Raw genomic sequence first — 16,424 nt, 5'->3', positions numbered from 1 at the left:
TTTGTCTCCTCTGCCTTCCTCCATGTAGACTGAAGTACGCTGCAGAAGAGTGAAGCAGACATCGAAATGTCCTCGTCTCTGTGCAAGGTTTATGCTGTTACTGAAGCATGGAGGAGTTTTCTACAATCCGGAGGTCATGCCATAACATTACATGGTTTGAATCCATCTACACTTGTAATCCTCTGAGAAATACCCAGAACCCAAAACAGTGAAATCATGAGCACAGAGGTCGAGGAGAGGCGGGGCCGGGGTATTATTGGAGCAGTCTCACTTTACCCTAAACCATGTGCTCTGTGTACTTTTCATACTCCTCTTTTGCCCTTTCACTCTCCCCTCTTTGGGTAATATCTGAACTCATTATGCTTTTTACGTCTCAGGTTTCAAAACGTTCATTCTTCCTTCATGACAGTAAGCGCTCTATTTTCCTTTTTCGGGCCTGCAGTGCATAGAGACAGATTATGACATCTCGATGCTACAAAACGCGAAGCTGTTTAAGAAAAATGCCGTTGTCCTACTTCACCTCTGTGTTGCAGGTGCTATTTCATGGCTTCGTTCAGTGTAGTACTTGGCGTCGACTGTGGCCGCTGGCCACTGAATGGAAAGGCATGCTTCCTGGTGGCTAATGAGGTGCTGAACCCAGCCTCTTGTTTGTATCAGGAGCACCTGGGCCAACCACAGCCAGCCGAGGCCAGACAATGGAGTCAGTCTAGCATTTCCACAGAGGTCTGCCCATTCAAATCATCTACAACCCTGGGACACAAACTCCCACACTTCATAAAATGAAGGCAAAACAGAATGCGGACCGAGACTGCCCCATTCTTTTTCAACAAGGAAACTATTGTTTGTCTTCACACGCCCTCTTTCCCAGGCCTTGCGATGCTATCCTCCTTAAAGGAACGAGGCAAAAGCAAAACAATTCAGCTGAAATGCAGCACAGTGTTTGTTCTTTGGAAATGTAACACATACAAGAGCTGCAACTGTCACTGTTAATTTCCCTTTCTGAGCTCTGTCTGGCTCACCTGGAGGACAGAAACAGCACAGAGGTCATTTTCAATTTCATGTATGTGAAACATCTTGATAGAACCCACAACACAGTCTGTAACTGAATTCTTGGAGTGATGACATTAGGTTAAACACAAAATTGAATGCTGAATCCTACAGTTTGGCGGTGAGAATCAGAGATGAGCGTTGTCCTAGTCCAGGGTTAGACAACTCCAGGCCTCAAGCACTGGTGTCCTGCAGGTTTTAGATCTCACCCTGGGCCAACATACCTGAATCAAATGATTAGTTCATTACCAGGCCTCTGGAGAACTTCAAGAGATGGTGAGTAGGTAATTTAGCAATTTGAATCAGCCATGTTGGATCAAGGATGCATCTAAAATCTGCAGGACACCGGCACTTGAGGCCTGGAGTTGCCTACTCCTGTCTTAGTCTCTTTACTTAAACCAGATGATGATGTATGGTTTCCTTTTCTTTCCCAAGCAATCATTTTAGCTCTAATGCCACTGGTAAACTAGAAAATACACTCACTAACCACCTTTGTGCAAAGGTACTGCTTATAAGGTTGGGGAAACCTGCAGTCAGCTGAGACTGAAGAAGTCACTGGGATGAGTGGCGAAACGTTTCCCACTGAAAATGCTACGTCCAGATGAACAGAATTAACCTTTTGGGATCTAAATATTATGTTGTCAAGCTCAGGAAATTATAAAAACTTCAAATGCAAAACACAGAACTGACATTTATTCCACTTTGTCTTTTGGTTTAAACAGATGCAGGAAACCGGCTTGTAGCTCAAGAGGCATTAAGAAAACCATCTACTCTACGCCGGCCACCTGCACGCACGGGAGAAGCAATCTCCAGTAAGTAACTGTGAATACGATATTATTTTGACTAGACGGCAATTCTCATCTCAGTTTTATTCTTGTAATGCCAAACCACAACAAAATTAATCTCAGGATGCATAACACAGTGAGGAAAAGATCTTTTAGGTACAAAGGTAGGGAGATGGTTTAAGTAAGAACTTGGTAATTTAGTTGGTAACAGAGGGAAGACAACAGCTCCCGTTTAGGAGGTAAAAACCTCACAACCAGGCCCAGGGTGGAAAACAAAGATATAACAATAACAATCAATAGCAGAGTGATGGGGTCAGCACATTGCACATGATACCTATAGAGGACAAAGAACAAACCGCAGGAGAAAGAAGGCACAAAGCTAATGACATTTCATCACACGGGGAGTGAAAAGAGTAAAAGAGCAGTGCTCAGTGGATCATGTGAGGTCAACCAGCAGCTTGAGCCTTTGGAAGCATAATTGGGGATGATTCAGGGTCACCTGATCCAGCTCTCACTATAAGCTTTATCAAAGAAAAAGTTTAAGCCTAATCCTAAAAGTAGGTATGCCACATCTTTACATGTCTGATTCCTCCAACTAAAATCTGTTTTTCAGATTGTCTCAACTGCAGTCGAATCACTGCTATGAGCGACAGGCTGAACACGCTGGAGGAGAAGGTGAAGACTTTTACTTGTTCAGACGCAGCATGTGAAACGCTGAGGAACGTGACTGGCCTACATTAAACAATCGTATTGTTTTAATTACCTGCGCTTGTTTTATGTTTTCCTGCACCAGGTCCAATTACTCACAGCTCCGGCCTCCATATCGCATCGCCACATTCAGGGTAAAGTGGGAATTGCTCCAGAGACCTCGTTACTGATGGGGGCTGTGCCCGCTCAGGGAGCTCCTGGTGAGCAGGGACCTGCAGGTAGGTGTATCCTGCTCTCACGTGTCAAGTTTAGGCATTTCCATTTAGTTCCGTCAACGTTTACGTTTAATAATTAAGTCAGAAATCATTCCTTGCAGCTTTTCCTGCTCGCTACCTGCACACCTCTGCTCGTATCCTGTTTCACCCAATGCACACGCACTTATTTCCTTTAACAAAAGTCAGAGTGCAGCTCTCTTTCAGCTCTGTGAGCGTCCTCTCCTTTCCTGGAGTTGAGCCCAGCACTGGCTGCAGCTAAAGACGCAGTCATCAGTGTTGTTATACCATCAGCAAGAGAAAGATTTGATTTACTGGACTTTCAAATTAAAGACTTTTATTTGTCTTAAATGAGACAAACCTGGAGAAATTGAGTGCTGTTTGGTCTACCGCTCTGGCTGAGTTACTCCCCAGTGCTCATCCACTGCTCCCTGTGTCAAAGAAAAAGCTCCCTGATCCATTTGTAAATCAGAAATATAAAACATCTTTCTGAACCAGTTCCTTCTCCCCACAGGATAAACCATTTCTAAACCAGCACCCTGTGAGTTTTCCTCTGGTGCCACCTTCAGGCCAAAGTGCACTCTTATGTAATGCATAGTGAAGGCTTGGTTTAGATTTTCCTCATTCTGCCTGTTCTTCAGCACCACTATGTGTGGGGTGTTGCTTAACTGTTCTGGTGGAGGTTCTGCTGAATAAGACCTTAATAGATTCTGATATAAATGAAATCATTTAATGTCTTTACGCTGTTCTCTGCAGGTTTTATACGACTGTTTCCAATAATGGAAGAGCTGCAAATGAAATCTGATGTGTAAAATTGCTTCCTTTTAATAAAGTATTCCCAAAAATCACTACAACCAAAGCTTTACATAAACCCCAAGAGTTGCCTAGGTAAGGGAAATCAGTTTCCTGTGTTAGAATTAACTAGCCCTTTAAAATGTATATAAAATTGGCACTTTAAAAATGTTTTATTTTCTAGCTAAAACATTTAATGAGCCCTAATACTGACCTATAAACACAATGACACATTCTTCCTGTGACTGTTTGCACCTCATCCTTTGGTGGATTATACTTGGATTGTTTTTATCAAACCTCTCCTGTTTTAATTTCAGGTCCTCAGGGTGAAAAGGGAAGAGATGGGCTTCCTGGCAGAGATGGTAAATTGTAACTTTCAGTTGATGTAAAACTACTTAAGATGTAAACCAGTTAGGGCTTTGCGATTACTCATGGCTGTTTCCTTCTCTTAGGGAAGCCAGGGTCTCAAGGGCTGCCAGGTCCTATTGGGCCTCGAGGTGGGGCCGGGGCAAGGGGCCCATCTGGAGCCCCTGGATCAAAAGGATCCCCTGGACCAGCAGGTAACGGTGGACTCAAGGAAAAGGTCTTTGTTAGCAGAGATAAGAGTAACAAATAAACCTCGTCCTGTTGTAAAGTTGCATGTGTGCCACTAAGAGAGAGGGTATGTCAGATCAGCTGTTTAGTTATTGCCTATCTAGTCACTATTGTCTGTGGAACAATGGCTAACAAGAGGCCAAAGGGCTATGAAAACAACAGGAGAGTATCTCCTCCTGACCTGTGATGTCCATATCCAGAGCGTTTGTCTTTCCCTCAAACCTCTCAGTCGGCGTGCAGACCCTCCAGCACTAAATGCTGGGACAATCCAACCCCCCTTGAGGCCTGCTGGTAACTTACTGGAATTTGAGTATTTTGCTGGTTGGCTTTGAAAATCATAGGTTTCTAAAAAGTGCATGCTCCAGAAGCAAAGTAGCAAAGTATTTGTTTTCTGACTGTATATAAACTCCCCAACATGTGTTGCTTTTCATGGTCGGCAGCCAGAACAGACACGGGATCATAAATCTGTTCCACAGATTCAGAGTTCAGTTGTTATGTACAAATAATAAATGACCTGCGGGGAAAAACGTAAATCCGGAGGCAGCTGTGACTTGAATAATGAATAAAGTAAATGGCGGTCTATAAGTGTGTCACAACATCTGCTCTTGCTATAAGCTGTTATTCCTCTGCTGTGGATCGTGAAGGGAGTGCCTCTCCTCTCAGGCTAACATGTGACCCCTGCTCTCTGCCTGCTGCTGGGTAAAGATGAGATTTGGAGCAAACGCTGAACTACAAACCCACCATGTGACTTCAATTGAAATGAACACAAGCGATACGTATACGAAATCCCAGAGCCTTATGATTTCCATATGCCCCTTTGGTGTTGGTGTTTTTCTATCTCCATTACTTCATAGGTATCCAAAAGCAGCGCTGTGGTTTTCTTATTTTACTGTACTGATTTTTATTTTTGTTTTTTTAACACTCAAAGAGAAAGATAAACACAGGCCTGGAATGCATCCAGTGTCATGCTAAATGTAGATAAATATGTTTCTTAAGCCAGAGGTTGTGGGAAAAATCAAAAGTGAACAGCTGTAGTTAGGAGAAGTGATGTTGTATGATATGATACGAGCCCTGATAACTTACAGGAGAGTCGTATTAAAATGCTGACTAATATTTTGCCATATCATCCCATAGTTGCTCTGGGGAACCATTATCCTAGAAGAAAAACTGAAATTGTTTTCCCTAATATGTCACAAAGGCTTTAAAGAGCTGCTTTTTCTGGCCCTCTGAACACTGTGCTGCATCTTGCAGCTTGCGATCTTCATGAAGTAGCCAAAGCAGCTGGTTTTGCTGCTGTTTCTTTACTGCGATCAGTAAAAATGTCAAATCAGATGCAATATATTATGCTGAAAATCTGTAAATAATGAAATGTCATTTAGTATATATACAAAAAAGGTGGTGGAGGGCGAGAGGTTGTGTTCAGCATACAGCCTGACCTCAGAGGAATCCAAACAATGAGGTCAGATGTCACTGTGGTGCTTTTTTCCATCTTCAAAATAACGCTTGGGGGTGACGAGGGTCCCTTTTGCTTATGCGCACTTACAGATTTGCCATTTTTGTGTATGTAGAGAGCATTTAATTTACTGTGAACCAGTCCAAGCAACACTTTGCAGAGTTTATTGTGTTTATTTGAATTTCCCATTGTAAAGATGCCAGCACTGGTAAATTAAAGACCATCTTCTAGTTAACTATAGACAAAAGAAAGTTTATACACCTCTCCTGTTCAGTCTAGCTCCTGATCTTACTCCACATGTAGACACAGACACACACTCACTCCTAAGAGACACTATGTTGCATCACTCAACACTTTATCTAATCTTTTTCCTCTCTGTTGTTTGTCCTCTTGTCGTCACATAAGCCACAGTCATTTATCATTCTGCCATGAGCTGTGCCTCTTCAGAGGAAACTCAGGTCTTATTTCGCTGTGACACATCCCTGCTGTACAGAACGTCTGTCACCATGGTGATTTTTCTGTCATGCCTACTCCCAGGCCCCCGTGGTCCAACAGGACTGCCAGGAGGGAGAGGTCTTCCAGGCCCGCCTGGCCCACCGGGGCCTCCGGGCCCTGCAGGTTCCCCAGCACCAGCCAGTGCCCGCATCCCAGAACCAGACCACAGTAAGACCCTGCGCAACTAAGAGACCTCATGTAGTTATTATGACACTAATTCACTACAAACATTTAAAATACCCATTTAGGTTTTTGATAAATCGAATCATTTCACGCTGTTAAGGAGCAAAGTTCAAATTCAGTTTAGTAGAACTAGTAAAAAAATATTTTTTTATTCTAAACTTTTTTTACACCTTTTCGCTTAACTGCTGTTAACTGCTGTGCTACTACCTAGTAATGTAGCCATCAGCTGTCAGCCTCAAGCAAAGATGGGGATTTGGGGTACAACACTTCTATTTAACTCCATAAACCCCAATTTATTTTTTATTTTCAGTCTCTTTATTGTCAAACTAAAGCATCTCCATCTCAAAGGACGTCAGCTGTTAGGACTTTTTAAAAACAGCCCACTTCCGCTTGATTTGCTGTATATTCCATTTAAATGTGACTTTATTCCTTTTTGTTTATAAAAATTGGTTCTGCTCTTTTACTTTGGTTCCAGTTATGACTTTTCATGACCTATTATTAACGGACCTAGATGTCCAAATGGTAAATAGGTCCATGTCAGATGTCACCACCTTCTCGCATGAATTGGTGTGTTTTTGAGCCAAACCAGTCACTGTTACTCCACGTCCAAACAAAATCAGCTTGTGTACGCACACAGATTCAGGCAGGGTGACATCAATTTTAAAGACTTCCAGCTTGACTCTTTAAACTAATGTTCACGTGTCTATAGCAGCCTTACAAAAGAAACAAAGAGAATAGGAAACAGGCAAGATGACGTTAATCCTTTAACTGCTACTTGCTCCTTGTTGTCTACCAGCCAAGTAGGACAGAATCAAAGAGTGTTAAATGGAGTCAGAGACAGAGAGATTGACACAGACTTCACATGCTGGGATGAGAACCTGTCCACCCCTGATGTCACTCAACAGCTTCCAGATGTAGGTCGCTCAGGCAGCTGAGGGAAGAGGTGGGGGTGGAGGGGGTGACAGACAGATGGGGGCCCACACCAGCTCTTCCAAGGTCAGCACACAGGCGGGTTTTATACATGGGTTCAGTGGTAAAAACAAAATATGCAGCACACCCGTTTGTAGGCTCCGGGTTCCTGTGTGGAGACGCAGGCTAGAGGTTGGCATGATTATTTCCGAAACTGTGGGTCATTTCTTTCACATCAAAGTAACAGCAGGGAACATAAGACGGGGGTTCTGTGCAGAGCTTCCTTTGGAAAACACTGGATTATTTGGCTTCGACATCTGCATCAGGATGTTGGAATTCCCGTCTGCAGGACTGGAGAGGGTTCCTAAACCAGCGGCCAACACGTAGTACTTAAGAACAGGACTGTTTAAAAGCATGACCTCAGTGTTTGTTAGTGGTCGAGCAGATTTTCATGTTACGTCAAGCCACAGATTCCAGTTTGTTGTAAGCAGGAAATGAAGAGTATCAGATACAAAAAAGCAGCCCTGATTTTTTTTAGTGGTGTGCAACAAGAATCAGGCAGCTGAAGGATGTTTCTGGGTTCTCTTCCTCCACCTTCTCTCTAATTCTCCTGAGGCCTCATGCTGTGATTGGACCTGTGTTTCCTGACAGTATAAAATGACCCAACAAACGTACATTTCCTCTAACATTCACACATGAACCACCCTCTTCAACTGGCCCTTCCTCTTCGAACACATGTGGCTGTGCATGCACAGTCAGTGCTGTTCAACAGTGGAAACTTTTTTGTTATGTCATGTTGAACTTTTATACGTATCAAACTACAGTTTAGTATATTTTACTGCCCTGGCGAAGTCGTGAGATTGAGTTTGACTGTTTATTGGAGTACACTGCCCTCTAGAGGTAAGGCTGATTTGTCACACAAAAACTTAACCATCCACTAAGATGCCTAACAGGGTGCATGTAGTTGGATCAAGAAGTTCATGTTTCTTATTATGAGATATTTTGCCATTTTGCTTCTTTATGAAATGTTGGTGAATGACCAATTTCTTATTTGGCACAGGCAAAATATGGCTCGCTTATCGAGCTTGGCTACCAAATTAGAACCTAATCAAAAACAGCACAATATGGAAATATAACCAAAATATAATTTGTTCTGTGGAGCTCATTGGGAGGACAGATGATGTTACTCATATCACAAGTCTCCTTTTATAGAATGAAATGCATGACAAATAAATTCAACTCAGTATTATAACTGAGGAAAATAAATTAATGGTATTTTAAGAGTTTGTTTAGATGGTGAAGCTACAAAAGTGGATTTTTTTTCTGCTTAAAGGAACTCATTTTAACTTTACCAATAGCTTCTGCTTTCCTTTAAACACACGTGCATTTTCTGTTTCAACTTCCAGATCGTGGAAAAGACCCTTTCTTCACCAACACCTTCCACGACTCTCGAGGGATACCTGTTCCAGGACCTCAGGGGCCTCCGGGACCTATTGGTGAGCATTAAACACTCTTAACAGCTTTATTAAAAAATATTAAACTACAGGACTGAATTCAAAGACACCACAAAAATCAAAGTGAAAAATTATGCAGCAGGTTAGTAGATTTTGCCAAAATATCAACAATAGTAGTTTGTATGGCCCCCCACGTGCTTGTATGCATGCCTGAAAACACTGCGGCTGCTAATGAGAAGACAGACGAGGTCCTGGGGGATCTCCCCCGTCTTCTGCACCAGGGGATCACTGAGGTGCAACGTGGGACAAAAAACATTTAGGTTTAGGTCAGGCCAGTGTGCAGGGCTCAGTCAATGGTATCAGTTCTTTTATTCTTTTATCCTCTCCGAACTGCCTGCATACTTCCCCTACATGAGGTCATTGTAGTACACCAGGAGGAACCCGGGAATCACTGTGTCAGTGTAGGGTCTGACAGTGGGTCATAGGATTTCATCCTGATACCTAATGGCATTCAGGGTGTTGTTGCCTAGCCTGTAGAGGTCTGTACATCCCTCCATGGATATACCTCCTCAGCTCATCACTGAGCCACTACCAAACTGGTGCAATGTTACAGGCAGTAAATGTTTTTCATTCTTAACCAGATGTCCAGAAAGAAATAAATATCCTTCAAAAACAAGTCCACACACTGATGACTACACTTAGGTGTGGTCACAACTCTGTATACACTCTAAACAAACTCAAATATGCAAAATGAAAACAGCCCCTTTGCATGTCTTACAGTTTGAATGAACAAACATCTTGTGCAGTATCTCACTGTGTTATGATCTTTTTCTGTGTTATTATATTTTTATTGTGTACAGTTTGGACACTGACACAAGTTTTGGTTTTCTACCTGTTTTCTGAAACATTCTATAATTCTAATAATAATTCTAATTATACTTATATAATGGACATGGACAAAATGTGTAGACGCTTTCATTTCAGTTTTCTTTTAAGGGTATATGCAGCCAAAGCTCTCCATGCAGGCTGCACAAGCCATCCTTAAGCTGCGAAAACAGAAAAACCTATCCGAAAAACTGCCACAATGGCAGGAGAGGCAAAATCTATAGTTTGGTACATAATGAGAAAGAGAGAAAGCACTGGTGAACTCAGCAATGCAAAAAGACCTGGACGTCCACAGAAGACAATAGTGGTGGATGATTGCAGAATTATTTGCAGGGTAATGATAAACTCCTTCACAACAACAAGTGAACAACACTATCCAGGAGGCAGACATTTTGATATCCAAGTCTACCATACAGAGAAGACTGCACGAAGACTGCGTGACATCCAAAGCAACCCAATAGTTTATTAAAGCAAAGAAGTGGAATATTGTTGAATGCCCAAGTCAGTCACCTGATCTTAAAGAAATTAGGCATACATTTCATTTGTTGAAGATGAAACTTCGGACAGAAAGGCCCACAAACAAACAAACAGAAACTTAAAGCTACTGCAGTAAAGGCCTGGCAGGACATGAAAAAGGAGGAATCCCAGCATCATGGTGATGTCCATGAGTTCTAGACTTCAGGCTGTCATTGATGAATGACTGAGCTTTCAGTTATTAAATATGTCCAATTACTTTGAGCCCCTATAATGAAGGGATTGAGTTAGAAATGCTTTAGTTCCTCACATTTTTATGCAATCTTTTTATTCAACAAACTGAATTAAAGCTGGAAGTCTGCACTTTAACTGCATCTGAGTTGTTTCATTTAAAAGTCAATGATTGTCTCTGTCCATATTTTTATGGACCTAACTGTATATACTGATGCCTGTCAGTGATGCTTTTTATATTTATTTCTTTTAATATGCTTTTCATAATCTCCACTGATCTTTCTTCTCCATTTTGAAGATAAAGGCTTTGATAACATAAACTTATGAACACCTACAGGTTCTGTGTGTCACTATGTCAGGTTAAAAAGGTGTAAAACACAAAACTCTTGTGCTAATATAAATCTTTTAATCTGTTTTTCAGGTCCCCCAGGTCCTAAAGGCCCGGTAGGACCTCCTGGTCCAGCAGGACAAAATGTAAGTTTGCTCACAGCACAGCAGTGCACGATAGTCGCTGCATTAGATTTGTTTTTGTACAAATTTATCTGTGTCATTTTCAATTTCCTCTCTGCCTCAAAACAGGGAAAACCTGGAGTGCCTGGAACGCAGGGCCCCGTGGGGCCAAAGGGAGAACGTGGGGAGAGAGTGAGTAAACTTTGGCTTAGATTATTGATTTGTTGGATGGAGGCACAGCGCATGTTAATTACATTTTTGAAAATATAAAAAGCTTAGCTAAAAGACAAGTTTGTAGACATATTCAGAGAAAAGTAAAAAAGCACATGCAGTGCAGTGCGGTACAGTAAGACAATATTAGTTTATTATTAATATTTATTAACATGTTCTCAATGCAGTTAAAGAACATAATATATGCAAGACAATCAGATGATTCAATAAGCAAGTACATGTTTATTTAGATTTATATGTGCGGTGCTTAATGTCTTCAGACTTTTATATCTCATACAACGATCAACCCATAAATATGTCACTTTGTGCGTTCTTCTCTTGCAATAATGATAATAATATAAATATTAAAAACACAAAGAATTAACATTTTATCTTCATGGTTATGTGTTCCTCATCATAATCCCCATCATTCAGAAACTACTTGAACCACTTTTAGCAGTAATAACTTGAAGCAACTGTAATCAGCGTGAAGAATTTTGGCTCACTGTTATTTTGTTGATGCACAGCTCTCTTAAGGCCCCGTCACAGCATCTGAATCAGGTTTTTGACTTTGTCTGGTTCATTGCAACACAACGATTCTTTTCTCTTCCAGCCATTCTGTTTCAGATTTTCTTCGCTTCTCGGTTTTGTCTTGCTTCTGAATTTGGATTTGTTTTTGTTACATAAATAGTGATAGAATGTAATCAGGACTATACAATGATGATTTTTTTTTTCTGCTATGCTCTAATATGTAAAACCTTAGAGGTGAGAGAGGATGTACTTTCTTTTTCACAACCATAATGTTAATGAGAACTATCGAAGGGGAAAAAGCTTTAGTTTGTTTTTTTGGTTTTTTTAAGGGACTCTTTCGAAAGATTTAGCTGTTTTTTCTTTGTTTGACAACTTAATGACACAAGTCTTTGATTTTTCAGGGACCTTCAGGTTACCCAGGAGAGAGGGGCTTGAGCGGCGAGCCGGTAAGCCACCTCTGCATGTGGAAAAGGGGAGAATATCAACACCCTGTCATATTGGGTTATTTTAGTATAAACTACATTCACCAGCAGCACTGTAAACCACATTGACCAACAAAGCTGCAATCAGAGAGAGAATGTGCTCTTTCTTTTGATGTGAACTGCTGCATCACACCAATTTTTCTGTTAACATTTCTTCACAGGGAGCACCAGGACCAAAAGGAGAACCGGGAGAGAAGGGATTGCCGGTAAGATGCCAGCTGCTGGTAGTTCACAGTTCAAATGGTGACACACAACCTGAACAAGAAGTCGTAGTCAGGAGGTTTCAAAAGTTTTAATATTAGGCATGAAACGTATGCTTAATCCTTACATTTCTTTCACTTGTTTCTCATTTTACAAGAGCAATCCAAATGTAAGATATTTTTATTCATGTCATCATCTCTTCACTGTGTAGCCAAGTTCTCAGTTTATGCTTTGATCTGTTTGCAGTCACCATATTTGTGGTGGTGATTGACCACAAAGTGGTGATTGAGCAGCATCTTTTTTTCTCTCAGGCTCAGACTTTTCAGACTGTTGATTGTCACGTGGTCTCTGCTTTACTTTGTTGTTTATGTTTGATCATATATGACTGTATCGTTTGATCTGTGTGTGTTTGTACGTTAACGTGTTTTTGTTTGGTCCTCGGGGTGTGCTCTGGACTGCTGTCCTCTTGACCCTAAAGCTCCCTCTGCAAGCTGCTGTCCCCATGGCTACCTTTCACAGTCATCTTTTCAGCATCTGACTTTGGCATATACATCTAAAAATACAAAAACATACCAAGAGAACAGCTCGATGCGGTCATGTCCTTTTAAAGGCAAAATTCTTTATTATTCCATGTGAATTAAAACAAACTGATTTCACAGACTATCGAATATTCAGTGACTCACAGAAGAAATGTGCGAAATGTATATGCCAAATCACTCCATATGTGTCAGTGGTGGGTGGTGTTGGTTTAGAGGTGTTGATGTGGTGTGAGTGGAGTGGATACAGCTATCCCCTTTTCTCCCCCAATGCAACCTTGCATGAATTTGTCCTAAATTGCTATACTGAATAAACTATTCTCTTATCTGGATGTGTTAATCAACTAAAAGTATATCTAATGACTAATAACAGAGTGCGGTTAAAAACAGAAAAAAGGCAAAGTAGATGTAAACTTCCAAAGAGTGTCTGTGAGGCTGCATTAAAGCCAACAAGCATAATATGTTTACTGATTTTTAGGAGGTGCGGCTTATTGATAGATTAAACTTATGACGTGATTGTGATGCAGGATGAACGGTCAGAGGATCAAGACTCATCCTGAGGGGATTTTGAAAACCTGTATCGAGCATCATGGCGATTAACCAATAATGCTAAGATATTTTACTAAAACGACAAATGCTCGCCTCCAGCTCATTCAGGAGATGATTCACAAACTAGAATTTGTTCTCTGGAGACCATCAGTGTCTTAATAACAACGTCCTTTGTCCCAAATCTGACATAGTTTAATCTGAATCAGAAATGCTGCTGCCATCTCTAAAGTTACATTGTTTATAATAACTTTGCCTTTTTTCTTTAAACATAAGGTTGTATTAATTGCTGCATTTTGTAGTGGGAATCACCCAAATCATCAGCTATTGTCTGCACGCTCTCTTTTGTGATGTCTACACTTTTAGCTGTCTCTGTATGCTCTATATTTCTTTTTCATCTACTTGTGTTCTGTTTGAAGGTATGACTCGTGAATTGTTAGCTCATCCTTTAACAAAAGACAACAGACTTGAGAGTAAATCTAGTCTGGCTTCATTCTGTCAGGTGATGGTGGGTTACTGTTGTAACCACAGTGCTAAGAATGAAACTGTAGCGCTAAAGCAAACATATTTTCCTGGCTGAACTGCTGCCTGACAAAAAGATGCAGATGGCATGATCAAATGCATATCCTGGAACAGTGTTATGTCACCAGCATGATGCAGGTCCATAATGTGCATGCTGATGTTGCCCAGCCCAGCATGGCAGAGACTGACTATATATGGAAGCATGCTCCGAGTATGAGGGCGGCGTAGAGAAATACAGGGAATGGATAATATCTGACAGTGCTGGGCAGATGTGTGGACTGTTTTAACCTTCTAACTGCTAGACTGTGTTGAGAAAAATGACTTGCACCTTGGCGAGCAGTTCTTTAGCTTGTGCTCCTTACCTTGACGGCTGTATCTATCTTCACAGGGGGACGGAATACATCAGATCAGAGAGGCGCTGAAGATCTTAGCCGAGAGGGTTTTAATCCTCGAGACTATGATCGGTATTCATGGTGAGTAGGAGGCCTGCGGCAGGGTCAGCTTTAGGCAGGGGTCAAAGGTGGGCGACTCAAACCCCCACTCTACCTACCGAGGGGTGGGAACAGTCACGAGCAGCCCCAGGACTCGGGCTCGTGTTTCCACACCCTCACACAGTCCCCCCCTGTCACTGCTCTCTGATAGGACATTAGCTTGCAGATGTTCCACAACTTGCAGGCAGACCTTGAGCTTCTGACTCGCAGGGTGACACTGCTGGAGGCTATCATCTGGCCAGGTAACGCTGAGACATCCTCACCCGCAGAACTGCTGGCCCCCACTTACCTTCTTGACAAGATCTAAAGTGTTAGAAGCTAAAAGCAAATTCTGATAATCAGTAACTGAACTACGAAATGTTGTTGTAGATGTGTTTTAAGAAATGCAATCCTTTAAATAAGCTGTTTTGGTACTATGACACATGTGAGCCTACAATCTTCTGCCAAGGTTTTACTTATAGATGTTTGTGGATTTTTCTCTTCTCACAACTTTAAGTTTGTCTCACTTGGTACACTTCTGAGCACCAATAATAATTAAAAAATATAAATATTTACCTAATATTAAAGAATTATCAGCTTGTTTCATAGTGAAGTAGAAAGACTCAGAGGTCTACACCCTGACAATAAAATGATTGAAAATAAAAATGTGCCAAACTGTCACTGGTTTTGGCTTTTCCAGTGTGATGAATTGGTGCTCTTCTTTTTTAAATTAGCTCATCTTTTGGACTCATTCTGGACCATTTGAAGGGTGCTGGAAAATTAAGATGGACATTTTTCCAACAAGTTTATAAGAAACACACAAAGCATATTAGTCAACAACATATTAGTCAGCTGCAGCTTGCCTAAAACAAGTTAAGAATCCACTTATAGGTTTGGATTAGGACTACAAAGTGCACACATACTGGTGGAGACGGAAGTGCCGTTCCAACTGCTGTCTTTCTTCAACAGAGCCTGATCTAGGGTCTGGGGATGGACCGTTTGGCACATCCTCCCCTAGTTTCTACAGAGATAAGCGATCAGGTTCAATTCCACATCGACTTGCTTCTCCTCTGTCCTCCGACACCAAGGTTCGAGGAAAGTAGCCACCCCCTGGCTCACCCTGAGGATCACAGGCGGGGGGAGAGGCTTGACTTCCCCTCCTATAAGTTTCATCAACACTCAACAGAGTTAGACGTTAACTGACACCCTCTCTGGGCTGTATCATCTAATATAGGATGGGGGACACCTCAGGGAAACTCCACTGGTACTCGACAATGCCCTGCTCCATCGGGAACCTGAGAACTAGTTCGAACCCCATCCATCGCCATAACCAAACAATTTACCTTTACACAATACTTCCAGCTGCTCTTTCTGTTTTTCATTTGTTTGGCTACAGAACTCCAAGCCTCACAATTAGGATGATGAAAAAATCTGAATCTTCTGTGGTGCTCCTCGAGCTACAAACGGTCCTGGAGAATAAAGGTCATTTAGAGTAATCATGTGAAAGAGAAGTCAGATGTGAGAAAAGTGACTGGATTTGAGTTTTTGTTGCTTTCACAATATAACTGCAACCTAAACAGAATTCATTATTTAAGCACATGGAGTCTGTACAGTTTGCGGGACACGACTACACAAACAAAACTCCTCCTATAGTATGTAATTTGTTATGCTTCTATCATATTGTTTAACTCAATGTTATGTAGTGCACTAAAAAGATTAAGTGATCCGTTCACTAACTGAGATAAGTGCTGATAACGGTGATTTGTACTGTTCTGGTCCCTCCCCTCCTCCTCTAAAGTATGTACTGATAAAGCGTTTCGACATTTAAACTTGGTAAACGTGCACAAACATTTGCATCTTGTTTAAGCCTCCACATATTTAGAAACAGCCATAAATGATGTTGCAATCTGGAAACATGTTGAAAGGAAAACAGACCTCACAGGATATTTCATGATCTTTAGCACACACACACACACACGCACACACACATATGGAGAAAATGGCAAAACTGTTACGTTAACTTGAATATACTTTTACCACTGTTGTGCTGGTAAACTGCTTATACTGTTATGATGAAAAGACTTTTTTTTCTGCATTTATTGTGAAACTATTTAAAATGAACTGTAGTTTATTTTGTATGCTGTTGTGTAACCATTTCATACTTTTAACTTTTTTCTTGCAAAATGTTTTACAGTGTTAATATAATCCTGTCTAGATGATCGGTGTAATAAAATAATGTCCACTGTTTTTTATT

At 41.3% G+C, this 16,424-nt stretch overlaps 1 protein-coding gene across 4 annotated transcripts in view; it reads left to right on the top strand.

Moving 5' to 3' along the window:
- The window catches only part of emid1 (EMI domain containing 1), a 56,061-nt gene extending 39,644 nt beyond the window's left edge, over nucleotides 1–16,417 (top strand). For 2 of the 4 annotated variants that reach the window (XM_026186370.1, XM_026186369.1), the window contains 14 exons: nucleotides 1,770–1,859; nucleotides 2,446–2,507; nucleotides 2,626–2,758; nucleotides 3,862–3,906; nucleotides 3,997–4,104; nucleotides 6,129–6,254; nucleotides 8,585–8,674; nucleotides 10,644–10,696; nucleotides 10,802–10,864; nucleotides 11,815–11,859; nucleotides 12,057–12,101; nucleotides 12,254–12,265; nucleotides 14,089–14,173; nucleotides 15,140–16,417. In XM_026186370.1, the coding sequence (XP_026042155.1) occupies nucleotides 1,770–1,859; nucleotides 2,446–2,507; nucleotides 2,626–2,758; nucleotides 3,862–3,906; nucleotides 3,997–4,104; nucleotides 6,129–6,254; nucleotides 8,585–8,674; nucleotides 10,644–10,696; nucleotides 10,802–10,864; nucleotides 11,815–11,859; nucleotides 12,057–12,101; nucleotides 12,254–12,265; nucleotides 14,089–14,173; nucleotides 15,140–15,273 (1,091 nt within the window). In that variant the 3' untranslated portion in view covers nucleotides 15,274–16,417. Of the gene's footprint in view, nucleotides 1–1,769; nucleotides 1,860–2,445; nucleotides 2,508–2,625; nucleotides 2,759–3,861; nucleotides 3,907–3,996; nucleotides 4,105–6,128; nucleotides 6,255–8,584; nucleotides 8,675–10,643; nucleotides 10,697–10,801; nucleotides 10,865–11,814; nucleotides 11,860–12,056; nucleotides 12,102–12,253; nucleotides 12,266–14,088; nucleotides 14,174–14,342; nucleotides 14,434–15,139 lie in introns of all 4 variants that reach the window. The other 2 variants (XM_026186371.1, XM_026186372.1) reach the window with 2 other exon arrangements.
- Nucleotides 16,418–16,424: the final 7 nt, after the last annotated feature.

The sequence above is a fragment of the Astatotilapia calliptera genome, chromosome 12, assembly GCF_900246225.1.
Source record: "Astatotilapia calliptera chromosome 12, fAstCal1.2, whole genome shotgun sequence".
Classification (NCBI taxonomy): Eukaryota; Metazoa; Chordata; class Actinopteri; order Cichliformes; family Cichlidae; genus Astatotilapia; species Astatotilapia calliptera.
Note: the sequence above shows the minus strand (reverse complement) of the source record. Positions and strands in the feature narration are given on the sequence as shown.